Consider the following 27,888-nt stretch of genomic DNA (forward strand, 5'->3'; position numbering starts at 1 on the left):
CTCTCAAGCAGACGTCTCATAGGCTAAAGATGAACTCTTGATCTCCCAATCCACCTCGGTGTGGCCTTTGCATTTTACTTGTCTACCTGCACTGCACCTTCTCTGTAGCTGCAACATTATTTTCTGCATTTCTGTTTTCGTTTACTAGCTCAATGTACTTACGTATGGCAGGATCTGCCTGGATGGCATGCAAACAAAGGTTTTTCACTGTACATTGGTACACGTGACAATAATAAACCAATACCAATACCAGATTGTCTCTCTCTGAGAGCTGAACCAAGTGAAACTGATCAGAACCTGTAGGTCCCTGTTACCCAAGGGTGATTATATCAAACAATCCTATGCTGCCCAGTGAACTGACTGCATTCCCCGTGTCTCCTGCTCAAGCATTTATCCAACTCCATTTTGAAAGAGCTTCTTCCACCACACATTCCAGGCAGTAGAATACAATCTGATCAAAAAATAATTTTCATTTCCCCTCATTTCTTTAGCCAATTGCCATAAATCTGTGTCGTCTGGTCATCGACCTTCCTGCCACTGTGAATAGTTTTTCCATGTCTAATTCCATCAAAGCCCTTGTGATTTGGAGCAGCTCTGGAGAACCTCGCCGTAACCTCCACCGGTGTGTGGACAACAAGCCCTGCTCCTCCAGGGTTGAACACTCATTGCCCTCGTTCTGAGTGGAGGCAGGAATCAAGGAAGCTGGAAAACCCAAGGGAGGGAGGGAGAAACAATGGAGGTGGGTGCCATGAACTCACTTGTTCTGGTATAGGTTGGCCAGTGAGGTGACATTTTTGTGCTTATTCGTCACGTCATTGAGTTTTTTTGGAAGCAGCGATGCCGAGGGCCCTGTGGGCTTCTTCAGAAGGTGTGATTCACACTCTTTCTTTACGGAGTCCTTCTCAACTCCAATCTTCTGCAACCGGCTATTTATATTCTGCAAATAGAGTCAAGTGGGTAAGTTGACCATACGTTCTAGTAAATCTTCACATGTAATCCATCAAAGGAACTAATCCTTTATTTTCCATTCAATATAAATATGCCTCCCTCAGGATGAACATTATCCCTTAAGTCCTTCTGTTGATACTTTCCCACACCATACCTGAGCAAGAATTGGACTCTGCAGAATACAGTTCACCACCATGTTACGGTGGGATTGCTTTCCTCGAGAAAAATTGAATCACAATTGTCCGTAACATGAGCCCTTTATTCCCATTGAATCCCATGTAATAAGAGGAGATATATTCCTGTGGGAAGTTTTTCTATCAACAGTAATGCTCCAGTGGGTATGTGGTCTGTAGAAAAAGGTATTCTGATTGTATTGTCGGCAGAAGAGAAAAGGTTGTTGTTTTAATTAACTAGAAATGGATGTTATGTTGTTTGATAAGGTATCATTGTACATGTATCAATAGAAGAGATTGCTGTGTCAGTTTCCAAAGCAAACCTCTTAAGTGACCTCACGCTGTGAACCAATGATTATTGTCCTTGGTAAATTAGTTCAGTTCTCTGTGTACATTTTATGTTTTTTTTTTACACATAAATCCTGTAAGAGTGAATTTTTATTCCATTGCTCAAGATTTTTGGTAGAAATTTGCGATTTCCATAAGGATGAATTTCTGTTACCTGAACTGATGTAACGGGGGTTCACTGTCAATTCTACTACGCACATGGCTTCATGCTCCACTTAAAAAACAAAGCCTTACAATAACCACACAGTCCTATCCTGGGGACAGGTCTGTCCTCACGGATCAGATAGTTGTGCACAGCAGTCTGGTAGTACTGACCGAAAATCACTGCAACTGAAATCTTTCCCCACTATCCCCAAGGATTTTTTTTTAACATTCTCAGATCTCTTTCATCTCACCACCTCCTAGGGATATGTCTGCCTTTTACCTGATTAATTTCCTTCTATTTACACCTCCTTCGGACAGATCAGCTGCTGTTAACAAGCCTTCAGTGCCCTCTCTCTGCTGACACTACCACTATTTGCATCATCCAGTCTCACTCGGTCTCTGCCGTATCTCAGACACCCCTTTGTTCTCTCCACCCTTCCATCTTCTCCGCAACTTAAGACGTGCCTGGTTTCTAACATTTTTCTGGTTCTGATGAAAAGTCATCGACCTGAAACATTAACTCTGCTTCTCTCCCCACAGGTGCCGCCTGACCTGTCGAGTAGTTCCGCCATGCTCTGTTTTTTTTCCATTTCAGGTGATTGGCCATTCCTACCTGCTGGTCCTTGAGACGGTCAGCAATGTCCTGAGTGGGAGCACTCCGGTTGATTGGCATGTGAAGCTGGGACATCACCTCCTTCTCAGTCTCTCCCAGGTTGTCGTTGATCTTGTTGAGCTTGGACAGGAGATCTTTGCTCTGGGGATCATCCTCTCCTGAACCAAGGCGAACAGACAAGTGACCAGTCAAGCCACACAGCAGAGACAGATAGCAGAAATGGTAGCAGGTTTGGAAGAAGGGCTCAGGTCTAGGGTTAAGGTAGACCCACAGATTCAGCACAAGGGCACTGAGCACCACAACACCATAGTGTAGCGGTTAGCACAACGCTATTACAGTGCCAGCGACCCGGGTTCAATTCTGGCCGCTGTCTGTAGGAGTTTGTACGTTCTCCCCGTGTCTGCGTGGGTTTCCTCCGGGTGCTCCGGGTTTTCCTCCCACATTCCAAAGATGTAGGGGTTAGGAAGTTGTGGGCATGCTATGTTGGTGCCGGAAGCGTGGCGACACTTGCGGGCTGCCCCCCAGCACACTCTACGCAAAAAGATGTATTTCGCTGTGTGTTTCGATGTACATGTGACCAATAAAGATATCTTATTGGCGCTTGGATCTGTCACTTGGAGACACTCCACTGAATGAAAGACAGCAAATAAAAAATATAATGTTCCTTTAACACCCCTTCCTCACCTGGTGCTGCAGACTGGGTTAACAAATTGGTCTGCATGGTTGGGTAGTCCTGTAATGTGGGCTTCATTTGCCTTAACTCATTGTAATGGTTTTTCAACTTGTTCTCAGTGTCTGACCGTTTCCTCTTCAAATCATCCAAGTCCTTTGCCAATCTGGAGACAAACAGCAAAATACTGACTGAATGGAAGACACAAGAGAGACTGCAGATGCTGGACATCTGGAGCAACACACAAAAAGTGCTGGAGGAACTCAGCAGGTCAGGCAGCATCTGTGGAGGGAAACGGACAGTCAAAGTTTCGGGTCGAGACCCTTCCACTGGACTGAACCCTTGGTTAGAATGTGGGTAAGACTCTGTTGAGATTTGACTGAAAGTGCACTGAAAACATGGGAACATTTGGCAGGACAGTGCAAAGAGAGATTTGTTGTGTGTCTGACTGTGGTGTACTTGCCCAGGGAGTGCTTGATGAGATGGTGTAGAGGAAGCTTTACATACCCATACCTTACTTGTCTGACAGCAATGGGGCAGTACACAGGGAGCTATTTTTACCTTACAAGTGAAGCAAACGTCCTCGCTGGGAAGTAGAATGACCGTGCTGTTCGCCATTGCTCTGGCCTGTGGCTGATTGTATTAAATGGGACGTGCACATTAGGCACTGAGAATGTCCTTGGGGTCTCCCCTGATCCGCTCCAGAACTGGGGGGGGGGGGAACCGAACACAGGCTGGAATTGGGCTTTTCCGATCGAATGCCAATGGGCCATTCAGCGGGAAGTTTCCGATGCATATCTTCCTGGGGTCCAGGCTCATTTTGACATGAATTGACAATGTTGCTGAGAGATTCCACAGAATGGCTGGGAATACGCCAGGCACAGAAGGGGCCCTTTCGGCTCATTTGTGTCCAATTCTGGCAATGCAAACTAACCCCCTTTCCAGCTTAGTCCATGTCTTTGTAGTGCTCACCAAGGGGCTTTCTGAATGCATTGGGGCTTTCTGAATGCATTGAGCCTTCCTGCCTCCATCACCCTGTCAGGCAGTCAGTTCCAGACCCTCTGTCCCACCACGAGTCTTGGGGCAAAATCTTTCTGTTCCTTAGCACCACTCTTATTTTTGTAGTTTAAATTTAGTAAATTAACTTAACAATATGTTGCCTGTCAGCCTGCCTGCTAATGGAAATTGCTCTTTCTTGTTTAGGTCTCTCCTAATTTTATGCAGCTAAATTTAATCTCCCCTCTTCTAAAGTAAATAACTCCATCCCAGCTAACCCACCCTCATAATTAAAGTTCTACAGGCTGCAAACATCCTCATTAAGTCTCTGCTATAATCTCTGCGATGCTGTCACACCCTTCCTGCATTGTGGTAACCAGTGCTGTGGACAATTCACAAACTGTATTCTAACTAGAGTTATATACAGTTCTAGCATGAACTCTCTGTATTCTATACTTTACTATAAGGAAACTATTGTATATTTCCTTAACAATTTTACCTACTACTCACCAACTTTTATCGGTGCACCATAGAAAGCATCCTATCTGGATGCATCACGGCTTAGTATGGCAACTGGTCTGCCCAGGACTATAAGAAACTGCAGAGAGTCGTGGACACAGCCCAGCGCATCACAGAAACCAGCCTCCCCTCCTTGGACTCTGTCTTTACCTCTTGCTGCCTTGGTGAAGCAGCCAGCATAATCAAAGACCCCACCCACCCGGGTCATTCTCCTCTCCTCTTCCATCAGGTAGAAGATACAGGAGCCTGAGGGCACGTACCACCAGGCTTAAGGACAGCTTCTACCCCACTGTGATAAGACTATTGAACGGTTCCCTCATACAGTGAGATGGACTCTGACCTCACGATCTACCTTGTTGTGACCTTGCACCTTATTGCACTGCACTTTCTCTGTAGCTGTGACACTTTACTCTGTACTGTTATTGTTTTTACCTGTACTACATCAATGCACTCTGTACTAACTCAATGTAACTGCACTGTGTAATGAATTGACCTGTACGATCGGATTGCAAGACAAGTTTTCCACTGTACCTCGGTACAAGTGACAATAATAAACCAATACCAATACCAATACCAATACTACCTTCAGGGGTGTGTGAACATACACTGCAAACTCCCACCGGTCCTCTACACTTCTCAATATCCCACCATTTGCTGTGTTCTCTTGCCCTCATTTCTCCCCCCCACAAACCCTCACCATCCTCGGTAGTTTACGTCAGACTGCACTGGAGTGAATTCCACTTTGCCATTTTCCTTCTCACCTGCGTGGTCCATTGGTACTTTCTTCCAGCTTTCAACTTCCTCCCTTCCAATCGATCCACAACCAAAATATTATGCCGTCTGCAAACTTTTTAACCGTGGCCCCTACATTTAGGTCTAAATGACTGTTGTACAGGGCTGGACTCTGCAGAAGTCCATAACAAATAGCCCTCGAGTCACTAAAACATCCTCTGACCTTCACCCTTTCTTCCCGCCTCAAGCCAGTTTTGGATCCCGTTTTCCAATTCCCTTGGATCCCATGGGTCTTATTATCGATCTGCCTTGTGGGACCTCGTCAAGCTAATTTCCATGTAGACTCCATCAAGCGCACATCATCAATATTCCATATTATTTCCTCAAAGCTTTGGTCAAGTTAGTCAAATATGTCCTTGCTTGTTCAAGAAATAGTGGAAAATCCATCCACCCTGAGTTTCCACATTCAGGTCTCCCAGGTTGCCATTAACAACACAATCAAAGAGCTTGCAAATAACCACTGTTTGGGCTTGTCCTTGAAGAATAGCTTTAGAAAAAAACCATAGTTACAATGGGGCTGACCTGTTTGCTCGACCAATGACCTCTGAGTCAGGAGGAGGGATGTTGAAGCAGACCCCAGGGACACGCTTGGTCTGTTTTGAACTATTCACCACCACCCAGTTCTCGAGATCGTCATTGTCCTGGAGCATTAGCTTCTCTCCACGGCTTACTTCATTCTGCAAAGGACAAGAAGGATTCTACTTAGGTCAACCTCCTGATACTACAGAACGACCAGTCAGCCCGGTTGGCACTGTCAGTCTTTCTCGCTCTGAAAACCCTGCCGCAGTCACTTAGGACGTTGTGTAAGGAATAATTCACTGCGATTCATAATGGTGCCTCACAGCCGCCGTTGGCCCAGGTTCAGCCCTGTCCTCCAGTGCTGTCTCTATGAAGTTTGCACGTTCTGCCTTGGGTTTCTCACTCATCCTCCAGTTTCATCCCAAAGACGTGTCGGATGGTCGGTTAATTAATTGTTGGCTTGTCTTCCTTCTCACCTGTCTGTCATCCCAGTCACACAGGGCAGTCACTGGGAAGGGTTTGGAAACGGGAGTGCGCCGGGCTTTCAGCGGTGCAATCTGCTGGCTCCGTCTCCTCAGATCGTTCATCTCCTTGTCCATTTGGATGATATTTTTCTCATCACCCTGAGAGAGAGGAAGAAGTGAGAGTTAGGATCCTGCATAACGCAACAGTGGGATCTGGGAATCTAGTCACAAAAGAGAGCGGGATCCAGTATTTCAGTCAAACCAGACAATGGGTTCTGGGAATCCAGTAAAACGGGAGTGGGACAACACGCAAGATGCTGGAGGAACTCAGCGGGTCAGGCAGCATCCATGGAGGGAAATGGACAGCCGACACTTCAGGTCGAGACCCTTCATCTGGACTGAAAGATAGAGGGGAGATAGTCAGTACAAACAGGCAGAGGGAAGGGGTGAGGCAAGACCTGGCAGGTGATGGGTGGATCCAGGTGTGGGGGGGTGGCAGGCAGATGGGAAACCTGGGAATGTGGTCAAACCAAACAATAGGATGTGAATCCAGTCAAAGCAGACTGAGGGATCTGGGAATCTGGTAAATGGTATGATTTATCCATTATGTATAATGCATTCATAACGTATACAAACACATTATAAACCATTCCATATTTTTAAGCGCTATGAATTTTCTCCCAGGTTGCATGCATCTGTGTCCAAGAGATAATTAGTTCATCAAGTATAACGGTGAAACTCTGGCAATCCTAAAATTTAGACTTCGTATCATCTGGTCCATCAGGAATTTCAGTACTAATTCCAGTACTGTGGGATTGAAAGGAAAGAGGTTGATTCGATTCTAATGAAGGCCGGAAGCACTCACCTCAAACTGGTGGAGCAGGTCGGACATAACACGGGGATTGTCGTTGTACTTGGAGAACTTGTTGTCCAGCTCTGCACTGTGCTTTTTGATTGACTGACTGAGATTGTCCGCGTCATACTGAAACTGGGGTGGAAGAGAAGATAAAAATAAGGGTGAGAGAGTTTGAAGCAGTGGAGGAAGGAAGAAATTCACAGGTTGGCAAGTTTCTACAACAGAACAACAACTTGCATTGACGTATTACCGTGCTCAGGATGTAACAGAGAAGCTTTGTCAACCACAATTTGACACTGAGGCCCTTGAGATGATACCAGGACAAGTAAACAAAGCCTCAGTGAAGGAGAAAGGTTTCAAGGAGGAAAAATAGGTAGAGGCACAGAGTGGTTTAGAGAGATATTCCAGAGCTTAGGGCACTAAAAATATGGTTGACAACATCGGATGCACAGGGGAGAAAACTGAAAGAGCACAGAGATCTCAGAGGGCCGGGGAGCTGGAGGAGATCTGAGATATAGGGAAAGCCAAGACCATGGATTTGAACAATGGATGAGATATTTCAAATTGGACTGTACCCAATCTGGCAGCAAATGTTGGACTCACAGGGTGAGGGATGGATATGGAATGGATAAACCCTTAAACCCCACAAGGTAGTGTGAGATGGTACTTGGAAATAGTACACTCTGAACAGGGATTCACAATCAAGCAACAAACAATCTGCTGGAGGAACTCAGGGGGGTTGAGCAGATCTGTGTGGTGAGGGGGTGGGGGGGGGGAAGGAAGTGTCGACGTTTCAGGTTGAAACCCTGCTTCAGGACATTGCTCCAGATTGCAGCATCTGCAGTCTCTTGTGTCTCTATTCAATAAGGCTCCACCACTCTCCCCATTGCCACAAGGTAATTTGATGTTGGGTTACTCCCTGTTATGTAAAAGTCCTAATGGTTGGAATTTGTGAGTCATGTTCTTAGCTGACACCCAAACAAGGTCTTCAAGGACAATAATGATTAGTAATTAATGAAACCACAGGAGCAGATCATCCAAGGGAAGGTGCAATGCCAGACAGGTAGAAGAAAGGCAATGCTTTACTCTATGTAACGTATTGCATTATCTTCTGGAAGGCTGAATGTATTTGCTCTTCTTTTGAGTAAATTCTCACCTGCCAGGATGTACACTGTTAGAGATGGGATAGGAGGGGATGATAGGGAGGAGAGAGGAGGGGGAGCCAGTTCTCCTGTCGAGCGAAAGCAGAAATACTTCAGCACATGGTGCGGTTTTGCAGCTGCACCAGCACAGCTGGGGACTGCAGTGTGCAAAGGTACGACCGTTCAACAAACTGATCTTAGCAGGCTCCTGAAAGGCTGCAGAAGGAGCTGTACAACACCAAGGTCGTATTCCCACACTGATGGAATATGCTTCCCCAGTCCCAGTGTAAGCTCCTTTTTGATCTTTCTGGCACTCACGTAACACCAGGCTCAGGGGCAGCTTCTATCCCGCTGTTATACGACTATTAAACGGTTCCCTAATATGATAAGATGGACTCTGACCTCACAATCTACCTCGTTCTGACCTTGCACCTTATTGTCTGCCTGCACTGCACTTTCTCTGTAACTGTAACACTCTATTCTGCATTCTGTTATTGCTTTTCCCTTGTACTACCTCAATGCATTGATGTGATGAAATGGTCTGTATGGATGGCATGCAAAACCAAGCTTTTCACTACACCTCGGTACATGTGTCAGTAATAAACCAATTTACCAATTTACCATTGGTCAAATTTACATCCACAAAACCCATGAGAATTGTATGATCAGGTTTCTTAAAAAGTTACTCTCTATCTTTGCAAAATAACACACAGCAGGGTAGAATTTGCTTTGCAACCTTTGAATGGTGTTTAAACAGCTTTATGGACTGCCCTCACAAAGTGAATTTCACGCAAAAAAAATCAAGGTCTTCAGCTGCAGCGTTTACAGAACAGCGCAGTCAGGTTGCCCTGCGACCACCACACTGACACTGACACTCAACTGATGTGCTGCGAGTTCTTGCAGCTGCCAGCATGTGGCATAGCAGGTAGGTTCTTTGCACCCAGTTTTTCAAGGGGCATACCGCAACGCAAGCAGCACCCCTCCTGCCACAGGGCAGGGTCACGAGTGAATGATGGATGTTGTTGTGACGGCAGGGATGGGGGGGGCGGGAGGTTGTGAGGGTCCACTCAGGAAGTTAGAGGGACCTGGACAAGCTGGTTAAGATTAGTGTCCATGGGAGGAACATCTTTTCCGTCTGAGAGCTACAGCATTCCTCCAAGGGTACAGCCAGTAAAGATTCATGTGCCTCTCTCTCTCAGTGCCTGCAGTCTGGGGAATTCACAATGCAGGCTAATCCCGGTGCCCACCCTGGCTGCTCCCGGGGTTGAAGGAAAGTAGATGAAGTCTCCTCTCTTTGATGTGGATTTAGGGAGACCTCCCTAGCGCAGCAGCAAGCAGCAAACTGAGAGATATGGCAGAGATCAGCACCGGTCGGAATTACCCCGTGGGCAGGAATCTTGGGGCAGTGCACTCCAGCTGTGACCAAGACCACAAGAAATTGCAGAGAGTTGTGAACACAGCCCAGTCCATCACACAAACCAGCCTCTCCTCCATTGACTCTGTCTACACATCCCACTGCCTCGAGAAAGCAGCCAAAATAGTCAAGGACCCCTCCCACCCTGGTCATTCTCTCTTCTCCCCCCCCTTCCGTTGGGCAAAAGACACAAAAGCTTGAAAACATGTACCACCAGGCTCAAGGACATTCCGCTGTTATAAGGCTCTTGAACGGACCTCTCGTACGATAAAGAACTCCTGATCTCTCACAATCTACCTCATCGTGGCCCTTGCACTTTGTCTACCTGCACTGCACTTTCTCTGTAACTGTAACACTATATTCTGCATTCTGTTATTGCTTTTCCTTCTGTACTACCTCGATGTACATTGTATGGAATGATCTGTCTGGATGGCACACAAGCAAAAGCTTTTCACTGTATCTTGGTACATGTGACAGTAATATACAAATTACCATTTACCCGTGTGAGAATGCATTTGAGGTTTCTGTGAGAACAAAGAGGGCAGTCTGAGCAGCAGTCCTTTAAACAGCAGCTTCAGGCGAAGCAGAGTTTCTGACACCTGGATGTCCCATGATTAGATAAGAACCCTTGCTTTTCAGACCATTGAGACACTGAAGATGAATTGCATGTTTTACATTACTGTAGGTGTAATGTGGCTGGGTTAAGAGGGGCTGGGTTAAACAAAATGTCTTGCTGAAAAGTTGGAGGTAGAATTTCCCGAGAAGTGTTGAGACCCCTCCGAATGACACTGCTCAAATCCAGGTTAGGAATTTCCAGCTGCACACCGCAGTGGTCTTGGAGTTGTGCAAACAAACCTCAAGGCAGTCAGATCAATTAGTTTACAGGTGACCTACACCTCAGCAGTTCCCCCTCAGCCCCACATCCCTCGATATGCTTCAACATAACTCATTGATCACAGAAAATTCACTTCCCAGAAATAAGCCATTTGGTCCGTTCTGCTGTTGCTGGTTGAAAAGGGCCATCCAAGTTTAATCCCTCCTTCCAGCCCTGCAGGTCACGGCTTTTCAACTCCACATCCAGTGCCCCTTGGTGAAAATGCTTTTTCTCAGCCTCCCTCTAATCCTTCCACCAATAACTTTAAATGTATACTCTGCCTGAGTCCTTCTGATGTTATCTGATGTTATCTATCTAGGCTTGCCTCATCCAAGTCTTCCTCAATTTTCACTGCTCCAAAAAAAACAACCCCAGCCTTTTGAAGCATCCTCAGTGTTCTCTGCAGTGCAAGCACACATTCCCCATAACGTGGTGACCAAAACTGTACACATTTCAATTGACCTTCACATCTACAGTGTTTTGGGTGACAGAGAGTTCTAATTTCTCCCTGCGTGCAGAAGGTACTCTCTGATTTTTGGCATCACTCGAATTTTATATCTTCTTTCTCTCTTCAGAGGATTGACCATCTCTATTGTTACCCTGTCAAATCTTGCTAACCTTTTAAACATCTTGAACTTCTATGTTCTAGGGATTGCAAGCCTTGTCTATACAAAATGTGATTATAATGTAATCCGTTTAGCCCAGGATCAAAATCCCAGAGTGCCTGCAAGGAGAGAGTATATAAGAACATAAGAAATAGAACAGGGACACCAGAAATTCTGTAGATGCTGGAATCTGGAGCGATACACAAAAAGCGCTGGAGGAACTCAGCAGGTCAGGCAGCATCCATGGAGAGAAATAAACAGTCGATGTTTCGGGTCGAGACCCTTCATCAGGACTGGAAAGGAAGAGAGCAGAAGCCAGAATAAGAAGGTGGGGGAGAGGGGGAGGATCACACACGGGCAGGGGATAGGTGAGCTCAGGTGATAGGCGAGTCCAGGTGAGAGGGGAGGAAGGTAGGTAGGTGGGTGGGGGAGATGTAATAAGCTGAGAGGTGAGAGGTAGAAGAGGCCAAGGGCTGAAGAAGAAGGAATCTAGTAGGAGAGGGCAGTGGACCATGGAATAAAGGATGGGGGAGGGGAGGAGAGGAGATGGGCAGCTCATCAAGGCAGGGGAAGGGAGCCACAGGAATAAGGGAAGACAAAGGAGTTTGGGGGGGGTGGGGAAGAAAAAGAAGGGGAGGGGTTACTGGAAGTTAGAAAAGTCGATGTTGAGGCCGTCAGGTTGGAGACTCCCAAGGCGGAACATGAGGTGTTGTTCCTCCAGCCTGTGTCTGGCCTCAATGTGGCAGTAGAGGAGGCCCTGGATAGACATGTCGGTATAGAACAGGAGTGGGCCATTTGGTCCCTCATGTCTGCACCACCATTTAACAAAGTTACAGCGGATGTTTTACCTCAGCACTGCTTTCCTGCACTAACCTCATGTCCCTGGATTCCCTTAACATTTAAAAAAGCAGCCTCATTCTTTAACATCAGTGACAGAGCCTCCCACCCTCCAAAGATTCTCTACCCTCTGGGTGACAACATTTCTCTCCACCTCCATCGTGAATGGCCACCCTCTTATTTTGAGACTGGGACTCCTGGCTCTGGATATTCCAGCCAAGGGAAACGTCATCCCTGCATCCCCCATGTCAACAGAGACACAAGAGACTGCGGATGCTGGAATCTGCAAACAATCTGCTGGAGGAACTCAGCAGTTCGAGGAGAATCTGTGGGAGGAAAGCAACTGTCGGCGTTTCGGGTCGAAACCCTGCATCAGGACTTCTCCCATGTCAAGTTCCTGCACTTCGATGAGATCACCTCTTATTCTTCTAAATTCTAGGGAGTCTGCTTAACCTCATCTCACACTCCATCCCAGGAATCGATTTAATACCTTTGCTACACTCCCTTTATTGCAAGTAAATCCTTTCTTGGGTAAGGAGACCAGACCTGTACATTATACTCCATCTGCAAAGTCACTAGGACCCTATACACTTGAAGCAAAATATCTCTTCTGTTCTACTCAAATCTTCTTGCAATAATGTCCAACCTATCACTTGCCTTTCTAACTGTCTGCAGAGCCTGCATGTTAACTTTCAGTGACTTAGTACAAGGACACCATGAGTCCTCTGGATACCAATGCTATACGGTCACACTCCATTTAAAAATGTTCTGCTTTGCTGAATACCAGGTGCTACATCAATGTATTCAATCCAAGTTGTTCAATCATGGGATAAGCATTTTATCCATGCCAGATTCTGTTCTCAATTTTTGCCCATGAACTTGCCAAAACTTTTTTCTCTTTCTCGTGCCAGAGTTGCCTGTCACCCAGAAGATACCGTCTCTTTGAAAGATGAACGCATTCACATGGAGCCCAAGGCATCCACACTGTTTCCTATTACTTGGTTACCTTTCTATAATCCTCCACGTTCTTCAGGTGTGCCTCCTGGCAGATGCAGAGATTCAGAAACTGCTGCCATTCGTTCTTCACTGCATCCTTGTGGGCCTGCAAGAGAGGTTTGGCATATGTTAGGATTTCCATCAAATACGGAAAGGACAGGACCCTCGGTCCCAAGTCAAAAAACAAGGATCCAGATCTAAAGCTGACATATGTTCCTTCATATACCTCCGTGGTTACTTGTCAATAAATCTCCAAATGCAATGGTGCAGCTTTATGGATGATCAACTTTACCTTCCCCATGCATGCATTTCCTGGAAGTGGCCAGTTTAGTGGGAAGAACTTCCCAGGAATGTCATGCTGGTTGACTCTGATCGGTCATAAGGCAATATGCTGACTAACAACCATCCCTTGGGTAAAACTGATGTCAGAAAAAGCCACAGACATTAGGGGCTGAGAAATAGGCTGATCTATATTATACCTTGGACCTGGTTAAGGTGAACGCCACCCACATCTCTCACTATCTGACATACATGGTATTTTCCATCAAGGTACTTGGCCTGGGTTGCTTAGAACTGGCTCAGCTTTTTTGTAAGACAGGATTGACGTCTTTGGTCTCACTGACTCATGCCTTAGTTTTGTTGGAACTGTAATCTTAGTTTGGTAGGCTTCAGTTTGATTTTCAATAATTCAATTTGGGTTCAGATGGTCAGTTTTGTTGGATTGAAATGTCTTGGTTGGCTTGAAATGGTTCAGTTTGGTTTGGTTTGGAAACTACACTGCTGAGGACATCTTCAAGAGGCAGTGCCTCAGGAAGGTGGCATCCATCACTAAGGACCTCCCCACCCAGGACATCACGTTACTACCATCAGGGAGGAGGTACAGGAGCCTGAAGACCCACACTCAACGTTTTAGGAACAGCTTCTTCCCCTCCATCATCAGATTTCTGAACAGTCTATGAACACTACCTTGTTATTCCTCATTTGCACTATTTATTTATTTATTTTTGTGGCTTATAGAGGCCGCAGAGGGTTGTAGACTCAGCCAGCTCCATCACGGGCACAACCCTCCCCACCATCGAGGACATCTTCAAGAGGTGGCACCTCAAGAAGGCGGCATCCATCATTAAGGATCCTCACCGTCCGGGATGTGCCCTCTTCTCATTACCACCATCAGGGAGGAGGTACAGGAGCCTGAAGACCTACACTCAATGATTCAGGAACAGCTTCTTCCCCTCCGCCATCAGATTTCTGAACGGTCCATGAACCCATGAACACTACCTCGTTATTCCTCCTTTGCACTATTTATGTATTTATCTGGTAACTTACAGTAATTTTTATGTCATGCACTGTACTGCTGCCACAAAACAACAACAAATTTCACAACATATGTCAGTGATAATAAGCCTGATTCTGATTCTATGCACATGGTTTAGTTCTATTTGGTGGGCTTAGAATGGTTTAGTTTGATGATTAAGTAAAGTTACTTTGATTGATTTGGATTGAGTCTGTTATTTTGGTTTGAAATGTTTCAATTCCATTGGTTTGATCTAAAAAACATAAGAATAAAAGAAAATCAGAGCAGGAAGAGGCCACTCAGACCCTCAGGCTTGCCCTGCCATTCAATATGATCATGGTGAATCTACCCACGGCCTCAACTCCTCTTCTGTGCCAGATCCCCATAGCACTCATTTCCCTGTTTCTACCATGTATCTTGTTCCTCTTTCAATATCCCCAAAGATCCAGCCTCTTTGTGGTTCATTCCAGAGACTCACCACCTTCTGAGCAAAGATCCTACGCACCTCAGTTTGAAATGACCACACACCCCCACCCCTCCAACCTTGTAAGTATGTCCTTTTCCTCTAGGTTCTCCCACTAGTTGAAACATCTCGACATCTACCCTGTCATGCTCCCTTAGTATCTTATATGTTTCATTAAGATCACCCCTCATTCTTCCAAATTGCAAAGAATATAGATCTAAGTTCTTTAGCCACTGGTGATAGGACTACTGTCTCATCCCAGGAGTTAGTCTAGTGGATCTCTTTGAAATGGAAATACTTGATTTGATGTTGATCAGTCTGGTTGCTTTGATAGTTATTGAGTTTGAGTGGCAATGTTCATTTGGTTTTGGTCTGGTTTGATTCGTTTCTCCCATGTATGGATCAACAACTGATCTGTTAATCCCCATTATGTGCTCTGTCAGTGATCTACACAAAGGTGGACAGAAGGTGACGTATACTTCAATCGCAGGGCTGCCTGGGTGCTTCAGTTTCATCAGACGCTCTCCGTTGTCCTGAATTCTGTTGACAGCTTCCTCCTCAGCCAACAGTCCATTTTCTTTGAAACTCTGGAGGATAATAAAAAAAACAGAGAATTACATTTCCCTTGTGAATCTTGTCCAGAACATTGAGGATACTGCGAGGTGAGCCATAGTTGTGATTTGGACCTTGGTTTCAACCTGTTGCACGATCTAAATGGGAATGATGGAAGAAATTATGGGATTTTCAGAATCTGATCACCATAGGCAATGCCAGTATTAGTTACCCGGTCCCTATTTGCCCCATGTTGGCAAGTGGTGGCCTACTGGACCATGGTTAGAGGTTGGAATCACATATATGCTGGGCAGTAAACTACAGCTGTTGTGGAGGGAGAGGCGGAGAGCCAGGTAAGGGAAAGAATGGCAGAACTTTTTGATCCTAGGCAGCCAAAAACAAGGCCAGCGATGAAAGCTCAAGGAACACAGGGGATGAGCAAGAGGCCAGAAATGCAAGGAGTGTGGATATCTCAGGGGTGTAGGTTTGAAAGAGTTTATAAAGATTTATAAGGGGACTGAGAACGAAGGTGAGAATGTAAATCAAGGCATAGTCAGATCAGGTCTAAGCACGTAGCTGATTGATGAACAAGATTTCAAGTCCGTAAAGACGGCCCCACTGACTCCAGAGAATGTCTGGCCCGTGACCACTCAAGGTGAAGAAGGACCATTCTGGGTGGTGAGACAAGAGAGACTGCAGATATTGGAACCTGGAGCAAGAAACAAGCTGCTGGAGGAACTCAGTGGGACAGGCAGCACCTGTGGAGGCAGAGGGATGGTCAACGTTACCAGTTGAAACCCTGCATTGGGACTTGATGTTTGATCCTGATGCGGTGTTTCAACCTGAAATGTCAATTATTCCTCTGCCTGACCCACTGAGTCCCTCCAGCAGCTTGTTTTTTGTATTCAGGTCGGTACTGAGGCCATGTGTCAGGAATAGATAGAAGCCCTGTGTTAGTGGTGGAAGGAGCAAACTGTCTCATAAACTAGCCACCCACCCACCTCATCAGGCACTTCTCTATCTGCACTGCACTTTTGTCTGTAAATGCAACACTATATTCTGCATTCTGTTTTCTTTTTACCACCTCAATGTAATTATATACGGCATAATCTGTCTGGACGGCACGCAAAACAAAAGCTTTTCACTGTATCTTGCTACATGTGACATTAATAAACCAACTGCTAATCCATCTGTGAAGAGTCTGCAGATCCCACATCAGTCACGTTAAAACTAGAGTAGAAATAAGTGATCCTCGTTCTCAAGGGACTGCCTGAGAAGAAAAGTGAGTGACAGAAAATTAGATGATTTGAAGTTAATGGAAGTTGGAAGATGGGAAGCTGACCGAGAGTGCAATAGAATAGCCAAGTTCACGAAGACTTTGAGGGGGTGAGGGGGAGGATTCAGTAGAAAGGTGGCTTAAGGCTGGTGATATTATGGGATAGACCTCATTGGTGAGGGAGAAGAGATTATGGCTCAGTCTGAAACACAAAGCGGGTGATGAAGAGAATGTGGTTCATCAGAAGGAGGGAGATGGATTTACGTAAATAAGTACATAAAATATCTAGCCACCATTCCTAAATTAACCCGTTATAGCCCTGGGATGAACTATTTTGTCCCTTTGCACACCCCGGTGAGATTGTAACATAGCAAGAAGAATTCTTCTGATCTTTATGTCAAACAAACTGTGAATGGGTTCTTTTCGGCGTGAAGAACAGGAAAAATAAAGTGATTAAATAAAACAAGCTGATAGGTCAATCTGTATCAAGGGCACAGATTGTAAACGATATTATAGACAGTAAATGATATTAGTCTAGAAATACATCTTATATAACAACTGGTTCATCATCAGGGTTAAGATATTTAAAACATTTCACAGAAGTCAACTAACAGTTTACGTTAATATTGTCAATGATAATTTGTAGGCCCAAGTTTCCAGGAAGCCCCACGCACCTCATACTGCTTGCGCACTTCCTCGGGCTCCAACATCCGGTCACTCCAATCCTGCCTCTGGATCTTCTCCTGTTGCTCATTCATGAACATCAGCTGCTTGGTGCAGTCCTGCATGTAGCTGTAGAGATCGTCTAGTTGGTGGCCACGCAGCTTGGAGGAGTCCTGAGTAAAAACAAACACAACCTTTCTAGACGCTGCTACCGTCAAGCAGGAGGTACAGAAGCCTGAAGTCCCACACCACCAGGTTCAGGAACAGCTACTTTCCTACAACCATCAGGTTCTTGAACTGACCTGCACAACCCCAAACCTACCTCAGCAACGGAACACTACGCACCACCTCTTGCTCTACCATGGACTTGTTTTCGATTGTGTTTTTTGTTTGCACTAAGGTCTTGCTTTTATGTTATGTTATGATGCTATGTACAATTAATATTCTGTGTGCTGTCTGTACCTACGTGCCTGTGAAGCTGCTGCAAACAAGATTTTCATTGTACCTGTACCTCATCGTACTTGTGCACATGACAATAGACTTGGCTTGACTTGACTTGACCATGCCATCGAGGCACTAGGCTGTAACGGTGGACTGGCGACGATGCCAGGAATCTCCCACACTTATGGATGGCAGTGGACTTTGGTTTAGCCTGTTGAGTGGGACTGAGGAAGCAAGCAGGGAGCAGGTGAAATTGGATGGGGGCTGGGGTGTTAGGTATGGGGACCTACCTGGACTTGACCATGACTGTACGCAGGAGGGAAAGTCAGAGACACATGAGGCAAAGACCTGAGTTTGATGGAGGCACAGAGGAGCTCATAAAAGAATGTGTGTGAACAGTCTGACAGCAGAGCCAGGCAACCAGCCACACTTACAGGTAACTCAGACAAACATCAGTTCCTCCCAGTGTGGTCCATCCCCAGAAAATAGCCAAAGGTGAAGGGACTTTTGCTGGAGATATGAAGCTGAGAGAGGAGGATCTGATTCGACCATCTCCTCTGGCAATATAAACAGCTGATGTAGGAACGATTTAAAGAAGGGAGAGTGTCGGGCAGATTGTCAGCAGTGACCAGACTCCAGAAGTTGGGTGTCGGATGGGGCCAGCCGATGAAGTCACTGAATCAGACAAGTGGTTGAGACTGCCATGGGGGAGAGGTGTTCATTAGTATCGACCTCCAATATACCCTCTCATTTTGAAGAATCTTGGAAGTGCAATAGTTAGCGTAACGCTATTACAGCGCCAGTGACCCAGGTTCAATTCCGGCCACTGTCCGTAAGGAGTTTGTATGTTCTCCCCATGTCTGTGTGGGTTTCCTCCAGGTGCTCCGGTTTCCTCCCACATTCCAAAGGCATACAGGTTAGGAAGTTGTGGGCTTGCTATGTTGGCGCCAGAAGCGTGGCGACACTTGCGGGCTGCCTCCAGAACACTATGCAAAATAAGTATTTCACTGTGTGTTTCGATGTACATGTGACTAATAAAGATATCTTATCTTTTTTCCCAGGATAGAAATATCTAATACTGGAGGGCATACATTTAAGGTGAGAGGGGGAAAGTTCAAAGGAGATGTGCAGGGCAAGCTTTTTACACAGAGAGTGGTGGGTGCCTGGAATGCGCTGCCAGGGGTGGGGGTGGAGGCAGATACGATAGAGGTGTTTAAGAGGCTCTTAGACAGGCTCATGAATGTGCAGAGAATGGAGGGATGTGGACCACGTGCAGTCAGAAGAGATTAAGTGTCATTAGCTTAATTAGTTGTGCACAGCATCGTGTGTCGAAGGGCCTGTTCCTGTGCTGTACTGTTCTATGTCCTATTTTGTGGGTGATGCCATTTATTTCAAATTACAATAAAGTAGGAAGTTACACCAAAGGACAGCTACCCCCGACATGACTCTAGATAGTCCAATGGCACAGGGCAGTCTGGGCACCGGGAAGTCCAACACAGGGGGAACCTCAATAGAGTCATGGAGGCCTGTCGGCCCACCATGTCTATGCTGACCTTTTTGCTCATCTACATGAATCCCATTTGCCCACATTAGGACTGTATCCTTCTATGCTTTGCCTACTTAAGTGTCTGCCGAAATGCCTCTCAAACATAATAATTTTACCTGATCCTACCACCTCAAGTTCCAGATATCAACCACTCTCTGAAAGAAGAACTTACCCCTCAGATCCCCTTTGAAGCTCCCTCCTCTCATCTTAAACCTATGCCCTATTATTTTTTGATACCCCTACCTTGGGGAAAAAGATTCTGGCAATCTACCCTATCTATGCCTCTCATAATCTTATACACTTCTATCAGGCCACCCCTCAGCCTCCTTTGCTCCAGGGAAAACAAGCCCAACCTATCCGATCTCTCCCCAGAACTGGAGCCCTCCAATCCAGGTACCATCCTGGTGAATCTCCTGCACTGTCTCCAACAAAATCACATCCTTCCAACAGCGTGGCCACCAGAACCGCACAGAAATCCTCGGCCTCCTCCACTGCCAGGAGAATTCCAAGCACAAACTGGAGGAACAGCACCTCATTTTCCGTCTTGGAACCTTGCAGCCTAATGGCATGAACATTGAATTCTCCCATGTTAGGTAATCCCCACCCCCCTTTCCCCACAAACCCCCCCCCCCCCCCCCACCACGCTTACTCTCTTCTTCCCTTTCTCAGCCTTTTTTTCCCTCTCTGACCCACCCCCTGGTGGATCTGCTCTCCCCTCCTCCCCCGCACCTGCCTATCACCAATTCGTACTTGCATCTACCTGTCACCACCCTGTGCCCACCCCGTCTCCCCTCTTTTGTCCACCTATCACTGCTTTGCTTTTCCCTCCTATACATCGGGCTTCCCCTCTTCCTGTCTTCAGTCCTGAAGAAGGGTCCTGACCCAAAACGTTGACCACCTGCTTTTCTCCACGGATGCTGCCTGGCCTGCTGAGTTCCTCCAGCATCATCGTGTTTTTCATCTAGATTCCAGCATCTGCAGTCCTATGTTTCTCTTGCACACAGTACTCCAAGTGCGGTCCAATCAGAGCTTTGTAAAACTGCAACATAACATATTCTATGTCCAACCTACGAAGGCAACCGTAACATATGCCTCCTTCACCACCCTATCCACATGTGTTGCCACTGTCAGAGAGCTATAGACTGGACCTTAATGTTTCTCCGTTCAACAGCTGAATGGGCCACCAATGAACAAGGGTTTGACATGATTCCACACTCTTGCACATGCTCACTGACGATTACATGCATGCAGGAAACAGTGACTCACCACCAAATTTTTGTATTGCTTCTGAACATTCCTGAGTTCCTCCTGTAAGAAAAGAAAAATGATTAACAATGCCCTCCTGCTTTTGTCTTTCAGACAGTTTTTCAACACTTGGCCGCAGCATTGTTTGGAGATTCTTGAACTACTTGTTTGGGTCTTTTGTCTGGCAGCCGTCTCTCTGACCGAAGCCATCATGTTTCTCCAACCCTTTACTCACTGTTTCTCCTCTCGCTTTGCTTTGCTGGTTAATGTGATCCCCTAGTTGCAGGAAGTCTCGTATCTATAATGGTGGCCTGGCTGTTTCACCACTCAAAGAACATAATCCATTGAGGCCAATTAATGAATTCAACAGAATAATGACCATGAAAGCTGCTGGGCTGTTGTTAAGACTATTTTGTCAATTGTCCAGATTTTTGCCCTTGTGGACATTGGCGAACTCATTCTGGGATTCATTTAAGGCAGTGCAGTGGCACAGCTGGCAGAGCCACTGCCTCACAGCGCCGGAGACCCGGGTTCAATCCTGACCTTGGGTGCTGTCTGTGTGGAGTTTGCATGTTCCCCCTGTGACCCTGGAGGTTTTCTCCGGGTGCTCCAGTACCCTCCCACATCCCAAAGACGTGCGGATTGGTAGACTAAGGGGCTGCTGTAAATTGCCCCTGGTGTGTAGGTGAGCAGTAGAATCTGGGCGGAGTTGGTGAGAATGGAGGGAAGCTAAAAAGTAGGATTAACATAAGGGGGTAGTTGGTGGTTGGTACAGATTCGGTGGGCTGAAGGGCCTGTTTCGATGCTGTATCTCTCTGTGATTTTATGGCACTATGATACTTCCATATCTTGAGGAGGCAGGTGGGGCAAGGAGGGTTGACTCATCACACACCAACACGGAATAGGCCATATTGCAACTTCAATGCTGTTGTATCATCTCAAGAAAATAATATTGCTATTCCTGATATTTTTTTCTGGTCTGCTGTTGACTTTTTTTTTACTCCATTCAGTTCAGAGTGAAGCCTGTACCTTGAACCTCGGAGCAAAGATTTGTGAGAATTCCCGTCGGAATGCGTTCCTGCTCGGATAAACCACGGAGAAACTGCCCTTGACCTCATTACGGGGGTCATCAACAGCTTCCCATGAGCTGTGGTAGAGGTCAGATTGGGCAGGCTTCAACCAGACTTGTTATAGAATTGGGATTCCAGCAACTTAAATGACTTAAGAGAATAAAAGTGCAATACATTTTGGTTCGGATCTCTGAACAGCATGAGGGAGCATTCTTGGAGAGTCAGGGAGAAAAGCTGCTTTGTTCCGTCATACAATCTGGCCTTTGCCTGAAATAGGGAGTTAATAAATGCAGACATGCACTTATATAGTGCCTTTCCCAATGACAGAACATCCCAAGGTACTTTAAACTTTTGGAAGTGTAATCAATAAGCAAACTAGGCCTACACTTCAAAGTGTTTAGAAGAATGAGAGGTGATCTCATTGAATTATACAAAATGGTGTCAAGGCTCGATAAGGTAGAGGCGGGGACGATGTTTCTCCTGGCTGTGGTGTCTAGAACCAGTGCTTCACTGTCTCAAAATAAGTTGCCAGCTATTGAAGACAGAGCTGAGAAGAAATGTCTTCACCTAGAGGATTGGGAACCCTTGGGATTCTCTACCCAAGGGACGCCACTGAAGACAGAGATCAATAGATTATTTTGATATTAGTGGAGTTAAAGGATGTGCAGTGAAGTGGGGCTGAGATAAAAGATCAGCCACGATATTATTCAGTGGCGGAGCAGGTATGGGGGGTGGGGGGAATCATATAACCATGGATCATGGTACCAGAAGATCCCACAAGTAAAAAACTAAAATTGACAAAGCTCTTTGTCTAAGTGGTGTTGGTTGAGGAATGAATATTGGACACTACACCAGGAAGAAGTTCTTCACGATTCTTCAAAGTACTGCCAGTGGTTTATGACCAGCTGAGAGGGCGGAGAGTTTGATGTCTCATCTGAACAATGGCACCTCTGACAGTGCAGCCTTCCCTCAGTACTGCACTGCAAGCATCTACTTAGAATCCAAGCTTGTGTCTCTGACATGGGTTTGAACATGCACCCTTTTGACTCAGGAGCGAGTGCAGACCACTGGGTCACACCGATGTGTAGAGATGGCACCTACATCTAGAACTAAAATACTCCACAGTACTCCAAGTGGGGTCTGACCAGGGTCCTACATAGCCGCAACATTACCTCTCGGCTCCTAAATTCAATTCCACGATTGATGAAGGACAATACACCATATGCCTTCTTAACCACAGAGTTAACCTGCGCAGCTGCTTTGAGCGTCCTATGGACTCGGACCCCAAGATCCCTCTGATCCTCCACACTGCCAAGAGTCTTACCATTAATACTATATTCTGCCATCATATTCGACCTACCAAAATGAACCACTTCACACTTATCTGGGTTGAACTCCATCTGCCACTTCTCAGCCCAGTTTTGCATCCTATCTATGTCCCACTGTAACCTCTGACAGCCCTCCACACTATCCACAGCACCTCCAACCTTTGTGTCATCAGCAAACTTACTAACCCATCCCTCCACTTCCTCATCCAGGTCATTTATAAAAATCACAAAGAGTAAGGGTACCAGAACAGGTCCCTGAGGTACCAGCTTTTGGACCAACTCAGAGGTTACGGAGACTGGGAGAAGCTGAAAGCAGTGTAAAACCTGAAAGGCTGACAATCTCCAAGTAAACGGTGCGGATGGAAGGTTGATTGCTACATTTGTATCTCTGCTATCTTAGCCGTTCCACCTTACCGGATTGGGGATGGACTGGCTGTTGATCTGTGGCCCATAAGCTTCGATTTCTTTACTCAGTATGTGATGAGATGCAACCTGCCGTTCCAGTTCTGGCAGCTGTGATCCAAAGCCACCCTTACTGATCTCCAGCTGTGGATAGGGAAAGAAAGAGCATTAAAACAAAGCACATGCTATTGGCAGTGTCTGTAGAATATCCAGCATGGAAGAGGCCCTTCAGCCCACAATGTCTACACCATATCATCGAGGGGGTGGGAGTTGGAAATCAGAGACCAAAGGAGGTGGGAGAGAGCGTAACACTGAGATGGTGGAGTCTGTGTATGGCAGAGAGCTAGTGGTATAGGTGTCTTCGTAGAGTAGGGTGGATGCTTATGTATAAGATAAGAGGGCTGATGAGGAAGTGTGGGGGCTTTGCGACTAGATCTCGTCACCTCGGGGACCGGGGAGCCACAAGACTGCAGAGTTGCAAGTGCTGCCCTCAGTGCTTAATCTTATTAAACCCTCAGCACAGGAAGAGGCCATTGTGTTCTTTGTGCCACCTCTGTGATATTCCCTCCCCCTGCCACATCCCTAGAACCACAGAAGTCTTTCCTCCTCAGTAATGTGTCCAGCTCCCTTTTGAAAATTAGCATCAAATTTGTTTTTTAAAAACCTTTCAGTCAACGCAATCTGTATCACACCATCTTTTCTTTTAATCTCCTTCTGGTTCTTGTAACATATTTTTGATTGACTTATGTTCTGGTCATTCACCCACTTGCTGGTGAAAGTGTTTCACACAATCTCATCTACAAAGACCATATAATTGAATAAATGACCATATAATTGAATAAATGACCATATAATTGAATAAATGCTGGAGTTTATCTAATATCATCAGTGATGATCAGTACTGGGCAGCACTGATTCACCAGGGAACTGATTGTCCAAATCTAGCTTGGTTTGTAAATGACTACAGACCGACAATAATGTGGCTAACTTTTAACTGCCCTCTGAAATGGTCCAGCAAGCCGCTCAGATCAGGGGCAACTATGAATGGGCAATAAACGCTGGCCTTGCTAGCAAGGGCAACACCTCTGATGGGCAAATTAATATGGAGAACTGAATCGTTGAATGTCTGGAACCATTATCCTGGAGTCCAAAGTCACTCTGAGATGCTGCAATTAGAAATCCCCATCATTTAGAGGAATTCCTAACCTTTGGTGACAGGATAAGGCAGAAACTGCTTTGGAAAATTGCATAGAGAAGCAGTGTGCATAAAACCTGCTACAAACCAGTGTCCTGGTTGTCTAAAGAGTCAGAGATTGAATGACTCAACAACACGTTGTAACCAGCTAGCACAACACCCCGTCAGAAACACAACAGACCATCAGTGAGTACAGGAGGAAAGGGATGAGTTGAAGTTTCTCAAGCTGCTTCCTGCTGTGTGTGTCTCGCCACAGGTTCTCCTGGGTAGGCTGAGATTGCAGGGTAATACAGTACCTGTTTCTGTGCCAGGATGTCAGGCCAGTCTACAGACTTATCGGTCTTGGGCAGTTTAAGTTTCTCGTAGAGATCCCGATACGTGGAGCACTGCTGCACCCAGCGTTCGTGCATTCTCTTCACGCTAATCAGAAGCAGACATTAAACGCATGTTAAAAACAGTCACTTCAATCTCGCTGGCTAATCTTTTAAGTCTGCTTCTACCATCACTGTTAGTAGAGAAACAAGGGACTGCGGATGCTGGAATCTAGATGAAAAACACAATGACGCTAGAGGAACTCAGCAGGCCAGGCAGCATCCGTGGAGAAAAGCAGGCAGTCAACGTTTCGGGTTGGGACCCTTCTTCCGGACTGAAGATAGGAAAAGGGGAAGCCCGATATATAGGAGGGAAAAGCAGAGCAGTGATAGGTGGACAAAAGAGGGGAGGCGGGGTGGGCACAGGGTGGTGATAGGTAGATGCAGGTAAGAGATAGTGATAGGTAGGTGTGGGGGAGGAGGGGAGAGCAGATCCACCGGGGGGTGGGATGCCGTTAGGCTGCAAGGTTCCAAGACGGAAAACGAGGTGCTGTTCCTCCAGTTTGTGCTTGGAATTCTCCTGGCAGTGGAGGAGGCCGAGGAGTTCTGGTCTCCACACTGTGGGAAGGATGTGACTGTGCTGGAGAAAGTGCAGAGGGGATTCACCAGGATGGTGCCTGGATCGGAGGACTCCAGTTCTGGGCAGAGATCGGACAGGCTGGGCTTGTTCTCCCTGGAGTGAAGGAGACTGAGGGGTGAACTGATAGAAGTGTATAAGATTATGAGAGTAATCCTCACACCGCCCCACCAACCTCCCCCCCCCCAACACCTACCCCCCACCATGCCTCTTCTTTTCGTCCCTTTCCTAGCCTCTCTCTCTTTTTTCTACCCCTCTTTTTTTCTCCTTACCTTTGACCCATCCCCCCGTGGATCTGCTCTCCCCTCCTCCCCCGCACCTGCCCATCACTATCTCTTACCTGCATCTACCTATCACCACCCTGTGCCCACCCCCCGCCTCCCCCCTTTTGTCCACCTATCACTGCTCTGCTTTTCCCTCCTATATATTGGGCTTCCCCTTTTCCTATCTTCAGTTCTGAAGAAGGGTCCTGACCCGGAACGTTGACCACCTGCTTTTCTCCACGGATGCTGCCTGGCCTGCTGAGTTCCTCCAGCGTCATTGTGTTTTCCATCACTTTTAATATTTTGCATCATGTCATTGAATCCAGCCTAATGTCGGTAGCCAAGTAGCTCAACAAAAGCAGTCTTGCCAATGGGTCAGAAGGTTCATCCCATTACAAGGACAGATACAGACAATGTATAGCCCATCAGCAGTCCACTCCAATCCCAACCTATAACTTACTCCCAGCCAGACTCTGAAGTACTGACTGATTACATCCAATAGAATTTTGAAGCACAGAATGCTATTCAATCCATTATGGTCGATCTGGTTCCTTCAATGATTTAGTCTCTTCCTCCTATTTTTCTTCTATCTATAGACCAGAGGTGGGCATCACCAGCAAACATTGCACATTACTGAAGGCGAATCTCCCTTGCGAAGATGGTGGTGAGCTGCATTCTGCAGTCCATGTGGGAGCCAGGTGTGGGTCTGAATATGGGGTGCTCCCACATGTCAGGTGTATCGAGTATAGGGGCTAAATCACTGGACTAGCAATCCAGAAACAGAAGGTGAAATCCAAGGGAAAGAGCAAATTATGCTTCATTAAAGAGAAACCCCTTAATTAAAAAGCGATTGTAATCATGACCAGATTGTCATAAAACTCATCTGATTCACTCTAGGGAAGAAAACCTGTCACCATTGCCCAATAAGCCCTTTGTATTACACCTGACCCACTACAATGCTAGCACAGTTAAAACATTAGTTCAAGGGCTGTTGGGGTCATATCTGCAGTCCTTCCTTCCTAATTGTGGCAATATTTTTGTGAATAATCAGGTGAGGTGGAATTGTCAAATACCAGAGGGCATAACTCTAAGGTGAGGGGGGAAAGTTTAAAGGAGATTTATGAGGCAAGTTTTTTCACACAGAGAGTGGTGGGTGCCTGGAACGCACTGCGATGGGAAGTGGGGGAAGCAGATACGATAGTGATGTTTAAGAGACATTTAGACAGTCACATGAACATGTGGGTAGTGGAGGGATATGGAAGGTGGGAGATCATCATGCGCTATCACAGACATCCAGGGTGAAATCTTGTGTTAGCTTAAATAATGGAGTGTGAGAGACTTCAGAGTCTGGATGATGTTGGATTTAGAATTGGAAATGGATCACGAAGCTCGTGACCACTCTGATACTGTGCCACCTAACTTCTAGATGCCCACTTCTGGTCTATAGTAAAAGAAAAATGGGAGGAAGAGACTAAATCATTGAGGGACCCAGATTGACAATAATGGATTGAATAGCATTCTGTGCTTCAGAATTCTATTGGGTGTAATCAGTCAGTGCTTCAGAGTCTGGCTGCCGGGTGAGGTTTTTCCATGCAAGTAGCAACACTGGAAGTTCGGGGGCATGGCTGTACATGATGGGTAATCGTATATTAATGTGCTATCTGTTGTGCGCTACTGGTGAGCAAGGCTCTCAGATCATAAAGGAGATTCAGAACATAGTTAAGGAGTAACAGACACTGGGAGTAAGTTATAGGTTGGGATTGGAGTGGATTGTTGATGGGTCTATCCCTCGTGCAGGCAGATGCAATTAGTTTAATTTGGCATCATGGTCGGTACAGATACTATGGGCTGAAGGGCCTGTTCCTGTGCTGTACTGTTGTATATCTCCAGCGTTCAATGGAAGCTGGTACTGTCTCCATGAGCCTGATGCTTCGTTCCTGCAGTGGTAAAGGCTGCGGGCTCTGGAAACTTTGTTGAGGAAGCCTTGGTGTGTTGTTGATGTGCACTTCATACATGGCACACACTGCAGTCACAACATACTGTTGGATAGATCACATTAGGTGGTGATTTGAGAGCTTGCAATAAAATAGGAATCTTAACAAGAGATTCTGTATATCCTGTCTGTGCGGACCGTCTGTCAAGGGGGATTTATCACTGCCCAGCTGCAGTCATCCAGGGAAAGTGGTGTTACTTGTCCTTACTTCCTCAGGAAGTTTGGAAGCACATTTCCAAGGGAAATTGGAAGCCCACCACATTGACATGAGACCGGAGTCACCTATAGGCCAGACTAGG

The 27,888-nt window shown here is 46.2% G+C and overlaps 1 protein-coding gene across 1 annotated transcript in view; it reads right to left on the minus strand.

Annotated features, from left to right (window-relative positions):
- Positions 1-27,888, minus strand: part of evpla (envoplakin a) — a 73,978-nt gene that overhangs the window by 15,794 nt on the left and 30,296 nt on the right. The window contains exons 4-15 of the mRNA XM_052032747.1: positions 24,682-24,805; positions 23,203-23,334; positions 20,412-20,453; positions 17,170-17,331; positions 15,147-15,254; positions 12,921-13,016; positions 7,052-7,174; positions 6,199-6,345; positions 5,726-5,880; positions 2,911-3,062; positions 2,227-2,384; positions 759-937 (exon numbers count right to left, since the gene is read on the minus strand). Coding sequence (XP_051888707.1) covers positions 759-937; positions 2,227-2,384; positions 2,911-3,062; positions 5,726-5,880; positions 6,199-6,345; positions 7,052-7,174; positions 12,921-13,016; positions 15,147-15,254; positions 17,170-17,331; positions 20,412-20,453; positions 23,203-23,334; positions 24,682-24,805 — 1,578 coding nt within the window. The remainder of the gene's footprint in view (positions 1-758; positions 938-2,226; positions 2,385-2,910; positions 3,063-5,725; positions 5,881-6,198; positions 6,346-7,051; positions 7,175-12,920; positions 13,017-15,146; positions 15,255-17,169; positions 17,332-20,411; positions 20,454-23,202; positions 23,335-24,681; positions 24,806-27,888) is intronic.

This window comes from Pristis pectinata, chromosome 18 (genome assembly GCF_009764475.1).
Source record: "Pristis pectinata isolate sPriPec2 chromosome 18, sPriPec2.1.pri, whole genome shotgun sequence".
NCBI lineage: Eukaryota > Metazoa > Chordata > Chondrichthyes > Rhinopristiformes > Pristidae > Pristis > Pristis pectinata.